Genomic DNA, 16,218 nt, shown 5'->3' with positions numbered 1-16,218 from the left:
TAAATACCTTTAAATGTTTCAATTTTAAAATTTTTCCTGTATATTTTAATTTTTTGTGGTATATTTTATTCGTAAGTATATTTTAGTACAAATTTTAATTAATTGTCGGTCGATATTTATGTATTATTGATATAATTTTTTTTTTCCCTCGAGTTTGAATATGAAATTCCTTGAAATAAGCCTTTTTAATATAGATTTACGTATAAACCATAATATATAAAATATTTTCAATGAAATAAGCCTTTTTAATTTTTCATTTAAACTCCAAATCTGTGGGGAACTTACATTTTGCTAGCAGTGACTTAAATAAAGAAACAAGAAAGCATCGGCTAAAGAAAGATTATGAACCGAGAGTTTTCACTAAAAATTAAATTTCAACAATAGCAACAAATTAATTAATAAACATGATAATGAAAAAACTTAAACTTGGGATGGAGAATTGGTAGACATGATAAACAGACTTTATGGCCCTAGCATTTAAATCCATCCTCATCTGTACCAAATCATGCTGTTCACATGAGCTACGGAATAATAATTTCCCGCTCTCTTTTCTAACTCAAACAACTGAATTTCTCTTGTCTGAACATTATAAGCCACGCAAAGTTTCTTATAACCGAAGAGAAACACCTCCCCACCACCTAACACACCAAAGGGTTCGAATGATTTCGAGCTTTTGAATCTCTCACTCAGAGGTTTCAAATCGAAGCTAAGCAACTTCGTCCACTCTCCGGTTTCTGGATTCATTTCGATAACTTCCATCAGATATTCACCTGATGACTCTGGCTGTTCGGGCAAATAACAACATGATAGATTACGGCCCATTGCTAGATAAGCATATGGAGAAAATTCCTTAAATTCCTTGATGCTTGGAAATTCATAAATGGTTTCAGTCTCTACATTCAATGTCAAAACAGAGTAGTTGCCCATCCAATGCACATAGCCACGAGTCGCAAATGGATAATCCAGTAATGCTTGTTGACCTCGCTCTGATACGTGTTTCATGTCAAGGTACCTCCAATCATTATCAACTCCAATTGTAAGCACAGATACACAATGTGGTGGTTTGGGACAAAGTGAGCGCACTGCTTTATACTTCATTGAAGCCTCATCTAATGCTAAAGTTATCGCAGATTCGAAATTGATGTCCCATAGGACAGCTTCCTGTTGTTTTGTCAAGGGATTGATAATAAAAAGAGCATTTTTGTCTCCTTCCTTCCGCTTAGGGGCGGCCAACACTAGACCATTAACACTGCTCCCACGTAAGTAAAAATCCATTAAGTCAAACTTGCATATCTCAAGACGACCTCGTCGCATTTCAACATAAATCCCATTAAAGCGCATGTGTTTATGCATGATAATGATTCCAGGAGTTGAATTCCAAAGGTGATTGTAAATAAAAGCTTTCGTACTGATCACGAACTTCCACTCGTCGTAAACACGCCTCATAACATCATGTATGACTTGAGCTGGAAGGCGTAAAAGAATCTCAAATACGATCTCTTGAGGAAGTGATCTGCTCTTGTAAGGATAGATGCGCACACCGTTGAGATTATCCATCCGTGTGGTCTGGGAGAAGCATCATGCACTTATTAGTCGAGTAGCAAATCCAACAAATGAACGCAATGGCAAAATCATTAAGTGGAATCATACCCTTATTAGTTGAAATATATCCACCACAAATTCAACTATAAAAACGTGATGGTGAAATCATTCAGTAGATATCATAAATCTGATTACTACACATTATGCCATGAAGTTTAAAAAACTTTAAACTCAAATAAGCCACATCACAATTTTCTTTATTATTATTATTTGTAAATTCAAATACCTATTATCACCTCGTATTATATGTATTTGGGTTTGCCAATCTGCTAACACACCAATGTTCAACACAATCGCAAAAAAGGTGTCAAATAAATAATCACTAAACTGAAAAGAGAGTATAATCTTTTCACCATAGAGAATTAGCACAAAAAGATTGAAACTTGGCATCCCATTAAAACACCTATTAAACCTCGAATTATATGTATCCGGGTTTGCCAATCAGAAATCTGCAAACACACCAAATGTTCAACACAATCGCAAAAAGGGTGCCAAATAAATAATCACTAAATTGAAAAGAGTGAATAATCTTTTCACCGTAGAAAATTGGCATAAAAAGATTGAAACTTGACATCCCATTAAAACACCTATTAAACTTCGAATTATATGTATTCGGGTTTGCCAATCTGCAAATCTGCGAACACACCAATGTTATCACAGTCAAAAAAAGCGTGCCAATAAATAATCACTAAATTGAAAAGAGCGTGTAATCTTTTCACTGTAGAAAATTGGCACAAAAAGATTGAAACTTGGCAACCCATTAAAACACCTATTAAACCTCGAATATATGTAATCGGGTTTGCCAATCTGCAAACACACCAATGTTCAACACATTCGCAACAAGGGTGCCAAATAAATAATCACTAAACTGAAAAGAGTATAATCTTTTCACCATAGAAAATTAGCACAAAAAGATTGAAACTTGGCATCCCATTAAAACACCTATTAAACCTCGAATTATATGTATTCGGGTTTGCCAATCTGCAAATCTTCAAACAAACCAATGTTCAACACAATCGCTGTCAAATAAATAATCACTAAATTGCAAAGAGTGTATATCACAAAAATATTGAAACTTGACAACCCATTAAAACACCTATTACACCTCGAATTATATGTAATTGGGTTTGCCAATCTGCAAACACACCAATTTTCAACAAAATCGTAAAAAGGGTACCAAATAAATAATCACTAAACTTGTATAGTCTTTCACCATAGAAAATTAGCACAAAAAGATTGAAACTTGACGTCACATTAAAACACCTAGAATTATATGTTTTCGGGTTTGCCAATCCGCAAATCTGTGAACGCATCGATTTTCAACACAATCCGGAAAAAAAATGTAAAATTGTATATTCTTTCTCATCAGAAAAAATTGGCACAAAAAGATGGAAACTTTGGCAATCGAAAGAAGAAAACTAATCGGCGATTATAACTACCTTCGACTTTTTTTCAGAGCCATCATCTGCGATACCTGATTTTAGGGGCATGGCGAAATTGCGGTGCTTACACAACTCCTCTGAGAATCGTTGGATAAATTAATCGAAATAAATATGTCAATATTCAAGCAGAGAGTCGCAGATCTCAAAACTTTTCCATTTCCGTGGATTATTATTTGTTTTTAAAATAAAAAAGTATGTTCAATTAAAAACTCAATATTATTACTTTTAAATCTAATTAATATTCTTTCTTGAAATCTAAAAAAATCTAATTATTATTATTAAATGCAGTTCGATACACATTATTATTTTTAAAATTATTTATTTTATTATAATTTCTTAAAATAAATTATTTAAAAATATATGATCATAAATAAAGTGTCATACTTTCTTTATTAAATATAAATTTAAAATTATTAATCGGCACAAATATATCTCCATAGATAAATTGTATACTCGAATAAATATTGCTGTTTCTTTATGTATTATAGTTTATAACTCAATAAATTTATGATATACACAACTAAAAAAGTATTTTTATAAATTGATATGCTGTTGAGGTTTGTACATATTATCGGCACTACTTCACCATCTAATTGTTTTTGGTATTTATCTGTTTAAAGTTCGGAAACATGTTAAATATGAAATTTTTTTAGATATGATGGAAAAAAAACACTTTTTCTCTTTAAAAAGGTAAAATATATAATCATAAATAAAAAATATCCATCCATTTGAAATTCAATAACCATTGCATTAAGTTAATGGAATCCAAACCGTACCACCCAGAGTTATTAGTTGATATGAAGAATAATGTAGCATGCAATTTTTTAGACGTTATAACTTATACGTGATCTATGTTTTTGGTTGTTAATTATTATCTACTTCAGTTTTTTGCTACTACATGTACTCGATGAATAATTCTTGAATTTTGAGCGTTCCACTTTTCTTCTTTAATGAAGGTTGTTTGAGTCACAGTTTTTATTTATTTATTTTGGTTCACTATAAAAAATTTTCGGGATTTGCGACGGTTCAAGCGTTGCACAAACCGTTGCAAATTTTGTGCGACGGTTGTTTTCTATCATTGCAAAACTCATCGTCGCATTCTTTTGAACAATTTATGTCAACCATGACAAAATTTGCGAGGTTAAAAAAACATAGCAACTTATTGCGACGCTAAAGCGGCAACCGTGGCAATAATTTTTCACGGTTAAACTTTAACCGTCGCAAAATTTGCGACGGTTTTACTCCAACCGTGGAAAAATTTTGCTACGATCGTTTCAACCGTTGCACATTTTGCCACGGTTTAATATAAATCATTGCAACTAATTTATTTTATTATATAAAAATCGTTAATTTATATATTTTATCAATCAATACTAAATTATTAATATTAGTAAAATATTCTTATTAATAAAATAAAATATTTGTCAAATAAATTTAACTAATTCAAATATTAAACCAAAATGTACATAAATTATCCGAATTTCGATACAAACTGTAGTCTATCGAAACATGAGTTGTGACCAATCCGACGCCCGCTATGTCTCGTCGTCGTCGCCCCCGTCATCTTTGTCACCGCCATCGCCGTCATGCTGAGTGGACTCCTGAATACGCAATGAGTAAGATGGACATGACGACTGAGCAGAAGCACGTGTGTCTTCAGCAGATTGTTTCTTCTTCTTGTTGACCACAGATAAGAACCTAGCCATCAACTGTTCCAACTTACTTAGTCGTAACTGAGTCTGCTCGTGCTATGCTCGAAGCTGCTGTGTCTCCATTCTGGCTGCCTGGGTCTCCTGTCTCGCAGCCTCCGCCTTAGCTCTGGCGACCTGTATCGCCTCATTCTGTGCCGCCATCGTCAACTTCATCTGGATAGACCCGTGAGGACGAGGTGTCTGAAAGAGTGGGTGCCCAGTGAGCCAACTTGTGGCTAAGGGCTTTGATGACTCTTTGTATAAACAATCTTTTGTTTAATATAATTTACACTTTTATTAATGACAATGACTTTATCTTTCTTCATATTGTTATATTGTGATATACTATTGTTGTTTTGATAAAGACCTTGAATATACTATAGTGTATGTAAGATGTGGTAGAACATGAGGATGTCTATCATGAAATACATCTTATAGTCACTGTATATTCTAAACTGTTCCTAGTCGATTGAGCCGTCCGATAATAAGGATAAGGATCGCTCGAGTTTGAGACTAGCATTTGCGATGCGGAGTACCACGTTTCATTGGTAGGGAACATGGAGATGTTCGAAGCATGCAAATGGATATTCATAGGATGAATAATCGAACTACCCTATCCGGACTTTCCAAGTGGTTATCACTTATCGAGTGGATTAAGTCCGCGGTTTTGGTTGTACACCATTAGTCCTTATTACTTGAAATATCATGGAGACTCTATATGCTAGTACTGTGCTTTGACTCGTTTACCGACTCTATTGGGGTCATCAGGTGTCGGGATTGGGTACAGTTACAACACATATAGGAGTCGATGTATTGTTGTCAAGGATTCACCACATACTTGCGAGTGTGGATATCCTATGCGATCTGAGGAGATATTAGTGTGACAAATCTCTGGCCAGAGTACTTGATGTGATTTAAGAAATGGTTTCTTAGTAGCACATGCGATGTCACTAATTTGATCTTCAAGATGTATTGCATAGTTATCGAATCTTGAGCGACTCTCGATATATCAATGGTTGTTGATTCGATCGGGATATATGGATGAAGGGACCGTACTGTACGCTAACCAAAATCTACTGGTTCTTGTAGGAACTATCAGTGATACCTAGGGAATCATGGGGCGATATTGCTAGGCGCTTTACCATGATTCGTTGGACAAGTCGGAAAGTGTTGTTCCGAGTCACAAGGAGTTGTGAGCCCACGGCTAGCTGTATCCCTGAACCATTGAGGGTCACACAGTGTAATGGAGTTTTAATCCCCGTTGAGATAGTTAAATTTAAAGAGTTAAATTTAATGAATAAAGAAGTTGGACTTCTTAAATAAGAGTAAGGGAGTAGGATTTCCTAAAATGACATAGGGATGGACATTTTTGGAAACCACTGAATTCGGATTCAGGAAAATTTATCTTGACTTTAAAATGTGCAGAAATGGTTTCTGTGCACATTGGTAAAATCGGTTTATCAATCGGAGTCACGATGAATTTTATATTAATTTCTGAACGTGCGGGCTTTGCTTGTCGGGCCTCAACTTATGACTAATGGGCCCTAAGCTGTTAGTGGCCTGCATTATAAATAAGTTATTGCAGTACAGAAATTAGATACAACAGGTCATAATTTTGAGAGAAAAATTTCGAAACCCTAGCCTCTCTCTCAAATATTTCGGCCGAACACCCTCCCTCTCTCTATCTGAGAAATTCCGGTCTGTGATTTTGAATTGCAGTCTGGAATAGCGAATCAAATTCGTTTATTCTCTTCGCAGAAAACTTCTGATAGATTTTCTAGTGCAATCTATCAGAGGGATTAAACCTCCATTCGTGGACCTGATTGAAGGAATTCATCAGTTCCTGGGAGAGACAACAAGAGCAGAGAAATCTGTTGGAGTCCAATAATCTCGCTTCGAGATTGAAGGTAAAATTTAATAATTGTTATTTAATTTTACACACACTTATAATTTAATCGTTAAACGGTTGATACCCACACTATGGAATTGTTCCATAATAAAATTTTTAAACTTCCGCTGCACCGGGTATCAATCGTGATTGATCTGAACGCCAGTTTTCCTACAGTGGTATCAAAGCCAGGTTGCTCAGATCAAGCGATTAAATTAATCGATTGTACAAAAATTTTTAGGCCTCGGTTTTTGAAACAAAATAAATATTTTAAAATAAAAATATTTTTTTTCGGGCAAAAACCCGGGCAGCGATTGGATCGCTGCCCGGGAGGGGCAGCGATGGTCGCTGCCCCGGGCAGCGCACGGCGCTGCACAGGGCGGCGCACGGCGCTGCCCAGGGCAGCGATCGTCGCTGCCCTAGGGGCAGCCGGGCTGCCCGGCCCGGGAGTGTCCCGGGCGGCCCGCGGGAAAAATTATTATTTTTTTATTTAAATTAATTTTAATGTGTTAAAATTTTATTTTTGGTCCGGTCAAAAATTGTTTTTGATTGGTTCACGAGGCATCGGATCGAATTGTTCGAGTCCAAAAATTTTAAAATTGATTTTTGGATAAATTTGAATTTTTGGAAAATTTTAATATTTTATCCTTAAATTGAATTTTGAAATCAATTATTTTTGGTACAATTGATGATAAGATTTGATTTTATGTATATATTAAGTAAAATATGATTTTATCTATAAAATTAGATTCTGTAGATAAAATATGATTTTATTTAATAAAAGTTAAAATATGATTTTATATGTAAAATATGATTTTATATATAAAATATGATTTTATCCTGTTTAAATTTAAATTGCCATATGCATGATATCCAATAAATTAATTTTGAATTAAATGTTATTGGATAAGGATGATCGATTGCCATGACCAATTTTGTAGGTGTATGTTAGGAATTTACATTTGTTTTATTGTTGTTGGTTTTATTAATGGGCCTGATTTATGGCCCAATATGAATGTCATATGTAATAAAAGTGGGCTTGGTTTATGGCCCGTTCCCTCCCCTAAAATGTATCCCCTACTTGTCATTGCTATTTATTGTAAATACATTAGATTTAGTGGGAGATCAAGATTTGAAGATGGTGGGCCCAGCAGACAATAAAGACGAAGAAATGTAAATTGGAAGCTAATGTAATAGGATTGCATTGCATACTGCATATTACCTAGGATTGGACTAAGACTCGTGATTGGCAACCACGAGTCAATTAGAAATGGAATCGATCATCCTATATATAATATATGATATTATGATTGTATGCATGTTTTAGAAATAATTGTATGAATCCGGCAAGCATACAATAAATTGAAAAATGATGAGACAAATTTTCATAATTAAAAATCCCTCATTTTAAATATGATTTTAAATTGATATCAAGATAAATAAAGGAAATTTAAATTTGTTTAAATGTTCCTACCTTCCATCAACGGTCAATGTATGTGATGCTACCCGCGGATACGGTTCGGCTCATATTATTGGGGGGGCCCGTCCGTCGGAAAGCTGTACATTGGATCGACACATGTTGTAAGTTGGGTGGAACTCCCATGGGATCGGCTCATATTATTGGGGGATCCACATGGCGACCGTCCATCACAACTTAATATTGATGGGTCATCTTGACATGTCACTATAAACGGCGTCATATTATTGGGCCCTTATTGGACATGAGGTAAATACATGGGGGTTGCTTTGGAAGCAATTGGGCTCTACCTTTTGAGAATTATGGTTGGCTGATATTATTCGGGACCATAAGTTTGTCAATTGGACTCCATGTTCTCACTAAGGAAAAAGTTTCCCGTTTTCACTAGAGGGTAGTGAAATCGTTAAAATAGTGGGAGTGAGATTCATAAAATTAAATTCGCCTATTTTATGTCTTAGTAAATTGCTTAAACAATCATTGATATATGTCTGTTTTTCTTTTCAGTATTTCATACAATGAATTCGCGTAATCCATTATTCTCGATCCTCGAACAAAACAAGTTGACTGGCGCAAACTATACGGAATGGTTCCGGAAGTTGAAGATTGTCTTGACTTCGGAGAAGATGCTCTACGTGTTAGAGAAATCACCTCCGAAGGAAGCACCAGCTGACGTAAGTCCGGAGGAATTGGCCAAACTTGATGCATGGTGGGACCATGACATCAAGACCAAATGCTATATGCAAGCCTCGATGTCTGATGAACTCCAGAGGCGATTTGAGGACACCGTGAATGCTGCTGACATTCACGCTCAACTCAAGGAACTTTTTGGGGCTCAATCGAGGGCTGAAAGGTTCGCTACTGTTAAGGAGCTAATGACGTGTCGCATGCGTGAAGGGACTTCGGTCCGTGATCATGGGGTACGAGTGATTTGGCTCATACAGAAGTTAGCAACTCTTGATTTGGTGTTGGAGCATGAACTCAACGTGGATTTACTGCTTCTGTCTCTTCCTTCTTCGTTTGACGGATTTGTGGTAAATTTTAATATGAACAAGATAGAGGCCACCCTTGAAGAGATGGTCAATATGCTTGTGACATATGAATCCACACTAAAGAAGGATAAACCAGCTTTCTTGGTGGGCTCCTCATCTTCTGCTAAGAAGGGGCCAAGTACGAAGGGTAAGAGTGGGTGCCCAGTGAGCCAACTTGTGGCTAAGGGCTTTGATGACTCTTTGTATAAACAATCTTTTGTTTAATATAATTTACACTTTTATTAATGGCAATGACTTTATCTTTCTTCATATTGTTATATTGTGATATACTATTGTTGTTTTGATAAAGACCTTGAATATACTATAGTGTATGTAAGATGTGGTAGAACATGGGGATGTCTATCATGAAATACATCTTATAGTCACTGTATATTCTAAACTGTTCCTAGTCGATTGAGCCGTCCGATAATAAGGATAAGGATCGCTCGAGTTTGAGACTAGCATTTGCGATGCGGAGTACCACGTTTCATTGGTAGGGAACATGGAGATGTTCGAAGCATGCAAATGGATATTCATAGGATGAATAATCGAACTACCCTATCCGGACTTTCCAAGTGGTTATCACTTATCGAGTGGATTAAGTCCGCGGTTTTGGTTGTACACCATTAGTCCTTATTACTTGAAACATCATGGAGACTCTATATGCTAGTACTATGCTTTGACTCGTTTACCGACTCTATTGGGGTCATCAGGTGTTGGGATTGGGTACAGTTACAACACATATAGGAGTCGATGTATTGTTGTCAAGGATTCACCACATACTTGCGAGTGTGGATATCCTATGCGATCTGAGGAGATATTAGTGTGACAAATCTCTGGCCAGAGTACTTGATGTGATTTAAGAAATGGTTTCTTAGTAGCACATGCGATGTCACTAATTTGATCTTCAAGATGTATTGCATAGTTATCGAATCTTGAGCGACTCTCGATATACCAATGGTTGTTGATTCGATCGGGATATATGGATGAAGGGACCGTACTGTACGCTAACCAAAATCTACTGGTTCTTGTAGGCACTATCAGTGATACCTAGGGAATCATGGGGCGATGTTGCTAGGCGCTTTACCATGATTCGTTGGGCAAGTCGGAAAGTGTTGTTCCGAGTCACAAGGAGTTGTGAGCCCACGGCTAGCTGTATCCCTGAACCATTGAGGGTCACACAGTGTAATGGAGTTTTAATCCCCGTTGAGATAGTTAAATTTAAAGAGTTAAATTTAATGAATAAAGAAGTTGGACTTCTTAAATAAGAGTAAGGGAGTAGGATTTCCTAAAATGACATAGGGATGGACATTTTTGGAAACCACTGAATTCGGATTCAGGAAAATTTATCTTGACTTTAAAATGTGCAGAAATGGTTTCTGTGCACATTGGTAAAATCGGTTTATCAATCGGAGTCACGATGAATTTTATATTAATTTCTAAACGTGCGGGCTTTGCTTGTCGGGCCTCAACTTATGACTAATGGGCCCTAAGCTGTTAGTGGCCTGCATTATAAATAAGTTATTGCAGTACAGAAATTAGATACAACAGGTCATAATTTTGAGAGAAAAATTTCGAAACCCTAGCCTCTCTCTCAAATATTTCGGCCGAACACCCTCCCTCTCTCTATCTGAGAAATTCCGGTCTGTGATTTTGAATTGCAGTCTGGAATAGCGAATCAAATTCGTTTATTCTCTTCGCAGAAAACTTCTGATAGATTTTCTAGTGCAATCTATCAGAGGGATTAAACCTCCATTCGTGGACCTGATTGAAGGAGTTCATCAGTTCCTGGGAGAGACAACAAGAGCAGAGAAATCTGTTGGAGTCCAATAATCTCGCTTCGAGATTGAAGGTAAAATTTAATAATTGTTATTTAATTTTACACACACTTTAATTTAATCGTTAAACGGTTGATACCCACACTATGGAATTGTTCTATAATAAAATTTTTAAACTTCCGCTGCACCGGGTATCAATCGTGATTGATCTGAACGCCAATTTTCCTACAGTGTCATCTCATTCGGGTTATATGGTATGTGCGGTAGACCCAATACCATATACCCGTCGATGACTTACACCACCGACAACGTCGAAATAAATCGCATTCACATCCTTAGGTGTCAGACAGTGCTGGGCATCTCCAGTATGCCTCAGTGGGAACTGGTCGTCGATGTGACGCTCGACCTCCTCCTATTTTCCCAAATGATAGATATATATGTATAAATATTACTCAAAATGTAGAATTTCTTAAAAAATAAAACATAATTGAATTTTGACGTACACTAATCTGCTGGGACTTGCCATCGGCAAAGGTCCCGTTCGGTCGCCTGTGTGTCTTCAGATGAAGCTCGTAACTGTTCGGATCTCTGTTCAGCTCCCGACGCTGCATTGCACGTACATATAGAGATAATTACAATTAACAAAAAATGAATATTAAAATAATATTTTTTTACATAATAATTTATGATATTATGCACTAAAAATATTTCTTACCAGACTCGCAGCGTGCACCGCTCGAGCCGGCAATGTGCTTGGAGAGACTAGTTCCTGGACCAGCAGGCTCGCTACGCCTGTTATTCACGTACGCCACCGCCATCTTCTTTCACTTTTCCTCCTCTCAATGTGAAAGATAGGTAGCCCAGATCGTAGGATCTATCGTACGTGGCATGTTGCCAAACTTCCTCCAGCGATGCAATGTGGGGCGATACATGTGTCACCACTTAGGGTTTTCCAAATCTCTCTAATTTTATCTTCGTGATGCGGCTTCCACCTGTACTGGGCCTGTTATTTCATACCAATATAAAATTAATTTAAATAACATGCATGTTTGAGAAATAAGAATCAGTATAAAATACTGTTATCAAATCTGAGAATTACGAAAATAGCGTACCACAAATTGATCCTAGTAGAAGTCACGCTGAAGCTGCATCACGTTTCTCCAAGAGTAGCCACTGATGAAACTTAAAATTTGTAATTATTTATATGTTAAAAAGTGTGTTTTAAAATTTAAGTTTATTAAAATTATGAAGTTGTATTATTTTAGTGTTATGTGTTTATATTTAAATGTTTTACTAAAATGTTGTATTTTACGGTTTGCGCAGGTTTGGTAAAAATACAATTACTCAAGCTACAGAGGTCATAATGGAGTAATCTCAAAACCTGTAGAATCACAAAAGAGGCATCTTCAACTTTGTAGAAGACAAGAAATTCCAAAAACTTTATTAAGATGATCAAAATAATCAAACATCAAAATGGAGACAGATTTACTTTTACTATGACCAGCTTAGAGTAAAAATATCATAAGTATTTCATATTTTATCCAAAAGGGGTGAATGAGTTGTCAAAACACATCTACAGACAAAGGGCTACGTGTTATATGTTTTGTGAAGAAGCAAAATCGGAAGTCTAAGGCATCAAACATGCCAATTAAAGTTGGGTCAATGTATTGACATTCAAGGAGACAAGCACCCACCAACTTTACTATTCCATATTTAATGAGTTTTGGACCCTTGCTCTCATTTGGCCTATAAATAGATGTGTTGTATAAACTTTGTAGTGTGCAAGAGTGTAGAGAAGTCCTCATTTGTAAAATAAATATTGTGTGTGTGAGAATAAAAGTTTGAGTGTGCATATTTCTCAAGTGCAAGTATGAAATTTATTTTATCCTTACTCTTGAGTTTTATGTTCATGGCAAGCTAAATCTTTTTATGTCAAGGTGAAAAGGTTTCATTGTTGGTCAAGTAAGATTGTTTATATTTTGTATATTCTTCTATTTTTCTATTTCTATTTTGTTTTTTCTAATTGATCCTTATTTGTAGGTATAATTTTGGAAGATTTGTTGTTATCTATTTACATCAAATGCTTGGTACCTTGAATGTGGTTACCTTGATTTGTTATCAAATATGATACAATAAATACTACAATAATTATATACTATAAATATAAGTATCTATTTATAATAAAGTCATATATATTATTTAGACGATAGCGTGACACTGTCGGTTGTTCTAAATAATATATTGTGATTTGAACTAACATTTACTTTCTCGCATCTAACTTTTACTTTATCGCAACTAACATTTACTTTTCCGCAACTAACATTTACTTTCTCGCATATAACATTTATTTTTCTGCAACTAACATTTACTTTATCGCATCTAACATAAAGTCATATATTTTATTTAGACGATAGCGTGGCTCTGCCGGTTGTTCTAAATAAAATATTGTGATTTGATCTAACATTTACTTTTATGTCAATTTATATTTATGCATTTATATATATATTATGGGTACCATGTATTAAATATCGGCTGATATTAATATAGTGGGAACTATATTATATGATATACTTGTTTAAATATTTAATTGTTCTTTTTATGTTTATTCTTATTTTAGTTTTTTTTATTTATTTTTATTAAGCAATCTTAAATAAACCAACAATGAACCTTTGAAACTTTGACAATTTTATAATTTGTGTATTTGAAGTTTCATAATAATATTTCCATCTATAATATATCATGCTAAAATTAAACTTACAGCATCCTCTCTGTGGATCGATCTCGTACTCACGAGTATATTACTTGCAAACAACCTACACTTGGGTGAATTACAATTTAAGTTGTAGCAAGTTTTTGGCGCCGTTGCCGGGGAGGTATAAATTAAGTTTAATTTTATGTTATTTATGTAAATAGTATGTTGTTTTTAATTGTATGATTGTTTGGAGTCGTAAACAAAGTGGTAGACTTGTTCGAGTATCTAAAAATATTTTAAACATGGAGGATAATTCTAATAATCAAGATGATAATAATAATAATAATCAAGAACATGAACAACCAAGAACACTTAGGCACCATATGAATCCAATAAGAACTAGTACACCATCTTGTTTAGTCTTTCCTCCTGATGCGTCTAATTTCAATTTTAAACCTCAAATCATTCAACTTTTACCAAATTTTCATGGCCTAGATTCTGAAAATCCATATTTGCATTTAAGAGAATTTGAGGAGGTTTGCAACACTTATAATGATCAAAATTGTAGCATGGATATTGTTCGATTAAAGCTTTTCCCTTTTTCTTTAAAAGATAAAGCTAAAACATGGTTGCAAAATTTGAGATCAAGTTCAATAAGATCATGGGAAGAAATGCAACAACAATTTCTAAAAAAGTTTTTCCCTTCCCATAGAACAAACTCTTTTAAAAGACAAATTGCAATTTTTTCTCAAAAACAAGGGGAAACATTTTATCAATGTTGGGATAGATATAAAGAGTTACTTAATACATGCCCACATCATGGTTTTGAAATATGGAGAATAGTTTCTCACTTTTATGAAGGTTTAATACCTAAAGATAGGCAAATGATAGAATTCATGTGTAATGGAACTTTTGAAGATAAAAACCCAAATGAAGCTATGGAATATTTGGAGTCATTAGCAGAAAATGCTCAAAATTGGGATAATATAGGCTCAATTGAACCACCAAGTAAAACCAATAATTCAACAAATGGGGGTGGTATTTATCATCTTAAAGATGATGTAGATGTTCAAGCTAAACTTGCATCTTTAGCAAGAAAAATCGAGTCATTAGAAATAAAAAAGAGTGATCAATTAAAAAGTGTTCAAGAAATTGTTTGTCATATATGTGACACACATGATCATCTTACAAAAAATTGTCCTACTTTGCCTTCATTTAAAGAATGTCTCCATGAACAAGCCAATTATGTTAACAATTTTAAAAAACCAACATTAGATCCTTTTTCACAAACATATAATCCTGGTTGGAGAAATCATCCCAATTTTAGTTGGAGGAACGATAATAATGCACAACCTTCACAACAACCTTTTCAAAATAACCAAAATCATCAAGGTTATGCTCCTTATATCCCACATCCAAGAAAACATTTTGAAGATGAAATTCATGCATACATTTAAAAGCAAGAGTCTATCAATATTCAAAACATTCAATCTATGAATGATTTGAAAGAAACTCTTGCAAAATTTGCATCTGCACTTAATATTCATGAAAAAGGAAAATTTTCATCTCAACCACAACCTAATCCTAAAAATCAAGATAAATTTGATCAAGTTAAATCTGTTATTACTCTTAGAAGTGGTAAAATAGTTAATGATCCATATAGTGATGAAAACAAAGATCAATTAAACTCAAAGAGTAAGGATTCAAATCCTGATACTTTTGAGAAAGATGATGCTTTGAGTCCTAAAAATAAGAAAATTGATGATAAAATAAATAAACATGTTCCTTTTCCTCATGCATTAGTAAATAATAAAAAACAAAAAAATGATTCTGATATTTATGAAGTTTTTAAACAAGTAAAAATAAATATTCCATTATTAGATGCTATTAAACAAGTGCCTTCTTATGCAAAGTTTTTAAAAGATTTATGTACTGTGAAAAGACAATTGCATGTAAAGAAGAAAGCATTCTTAACGGAGCAAGTAAGTTCTATTATTCAAAATAATTCTACCTTGAAATATAAAGATCCCGGTTGTCCAACAATTTCATGTATTATTGGAAAAAATAAAATTAAAAAAGCTTTGTTAGATTTGGGAGCAAGTGTGAATTTAATTCCTTATTCAGTTTATGAAAAGCTTAAGTTGGGAGATTTAAAACCTACATCTGTTACTCTTTTACTAGCCGATAGGTCAATCAAAATACCTAGAGGTATTGTAGAAGATGTATTAGTTCAAGTTGATAAATTCATATATCCCGTGGATTTTATTGTCTTGGATACACAACCAATAGAAGTACATAACGAAATTCCAGTAATATTGGGACGTCCATTTCTAGCAACTTCAAATGCTTTAATTAATTGTCGAAATGGAATAATGAAATTGTCTTTTGGAAATATGACTTTAGAACTTAATGTGTTCAATTTTTGTAAACAACCAAGCATTAATGAAGATGAAGATGATAATGCAATAGAAACAATCGTGGAAGAAAATATACACCAAAAAAACTTAAATCAACAATCTGAAGTTTGTTTAGTGGAAAGTTTTGATTCAAAAAATATTTTTAAATCAAAGTTATTTGAAGAAATTAATGAACTTGAAGAAGTAAAAGAAAATGATCATCC

At 34.4% G+C, this 16,218-nt stretch overlaps 1 protein-coding gene and 1 non-coding gene across 6 annotated transcripts; both read right to left on the bottom strand.

The window, feature by feature from the left end:
• Positions 1 to 247: 247 nt before the first annotated feature.
• LOC140865397 (uncharacterized) lies at positions 248 to 3,182 on the bottom strand. Of its 5 annotated transcripts, XM_073270030.1 has the most exons (4): positions 3,042 to 3,157; positions 2,140 to 2,236; positions 1,651 to 1,685; positions 248 to 1,566 (listed from the first exon to the last, which is right to left on the bottom strand). In XM_073270030.1, the coding sequence occupies exons 1-4, from the start codon at positions 3,090 to 3,092 to the stop codon at positions 490 to 492; spliced, it is 1,260 nt and encodes a 419-aa protein (XP_073126131.1). In that variant the 5' UTR covers positions 3,093 to 3,157; the 3' UTR covers positions 248 to 489. The 5 variants fall into 5 exon arrangements, with proteins under 5 accessions (XP_073126131.1, XP_073126134.1, XP_073126132.1 ...); XM_073270033.1 differs by lacking the exon at positions 3,042 to 3,157 and having other exon boundaries at positions 1,651 to 2,051; positions 2,140 to 2,242; XM_073270031.1 differs by lacking the exons at positions 1,651 to 1,685; positions 2,140 to 2,236 and having other exon boundaries at positions 3,042 to 3,182.
• An 11,131-nt stretch (positions 3,183 to 14,313) lies between these two features.
• Positions 14,314 to 14,424, bottom strand: LOC140870005 (small nucleolar RNA R71). Its single transcript, XR_012146991.1, has one exon. It is a non-coding gene; the product is annotated as a small nucleolar RNA R71 (small nucleolar RNA).
• Between the last annotated feature and the right edge of the window lie 1,794 nt (positions 14,425 to 16,218).

Source organism: Henckelia pumila, chromosome 4 (assembly GCF_033568475.1).
Source record: "Henckelia pumila isolate YLH828 chromosome 4, ASM3356847v2, whole genome shotgun sequence".
Taxonomy (NCBI): Eukaryota; Viridiplantae; Streptophyta; class Magnoliopsida; order Lamiales; family Gesneriaceae; genus Henckelia; species Henckelia pumila.
This window is presented reverse-complemented; position numbering and strand designations above follow the sequence as displayed.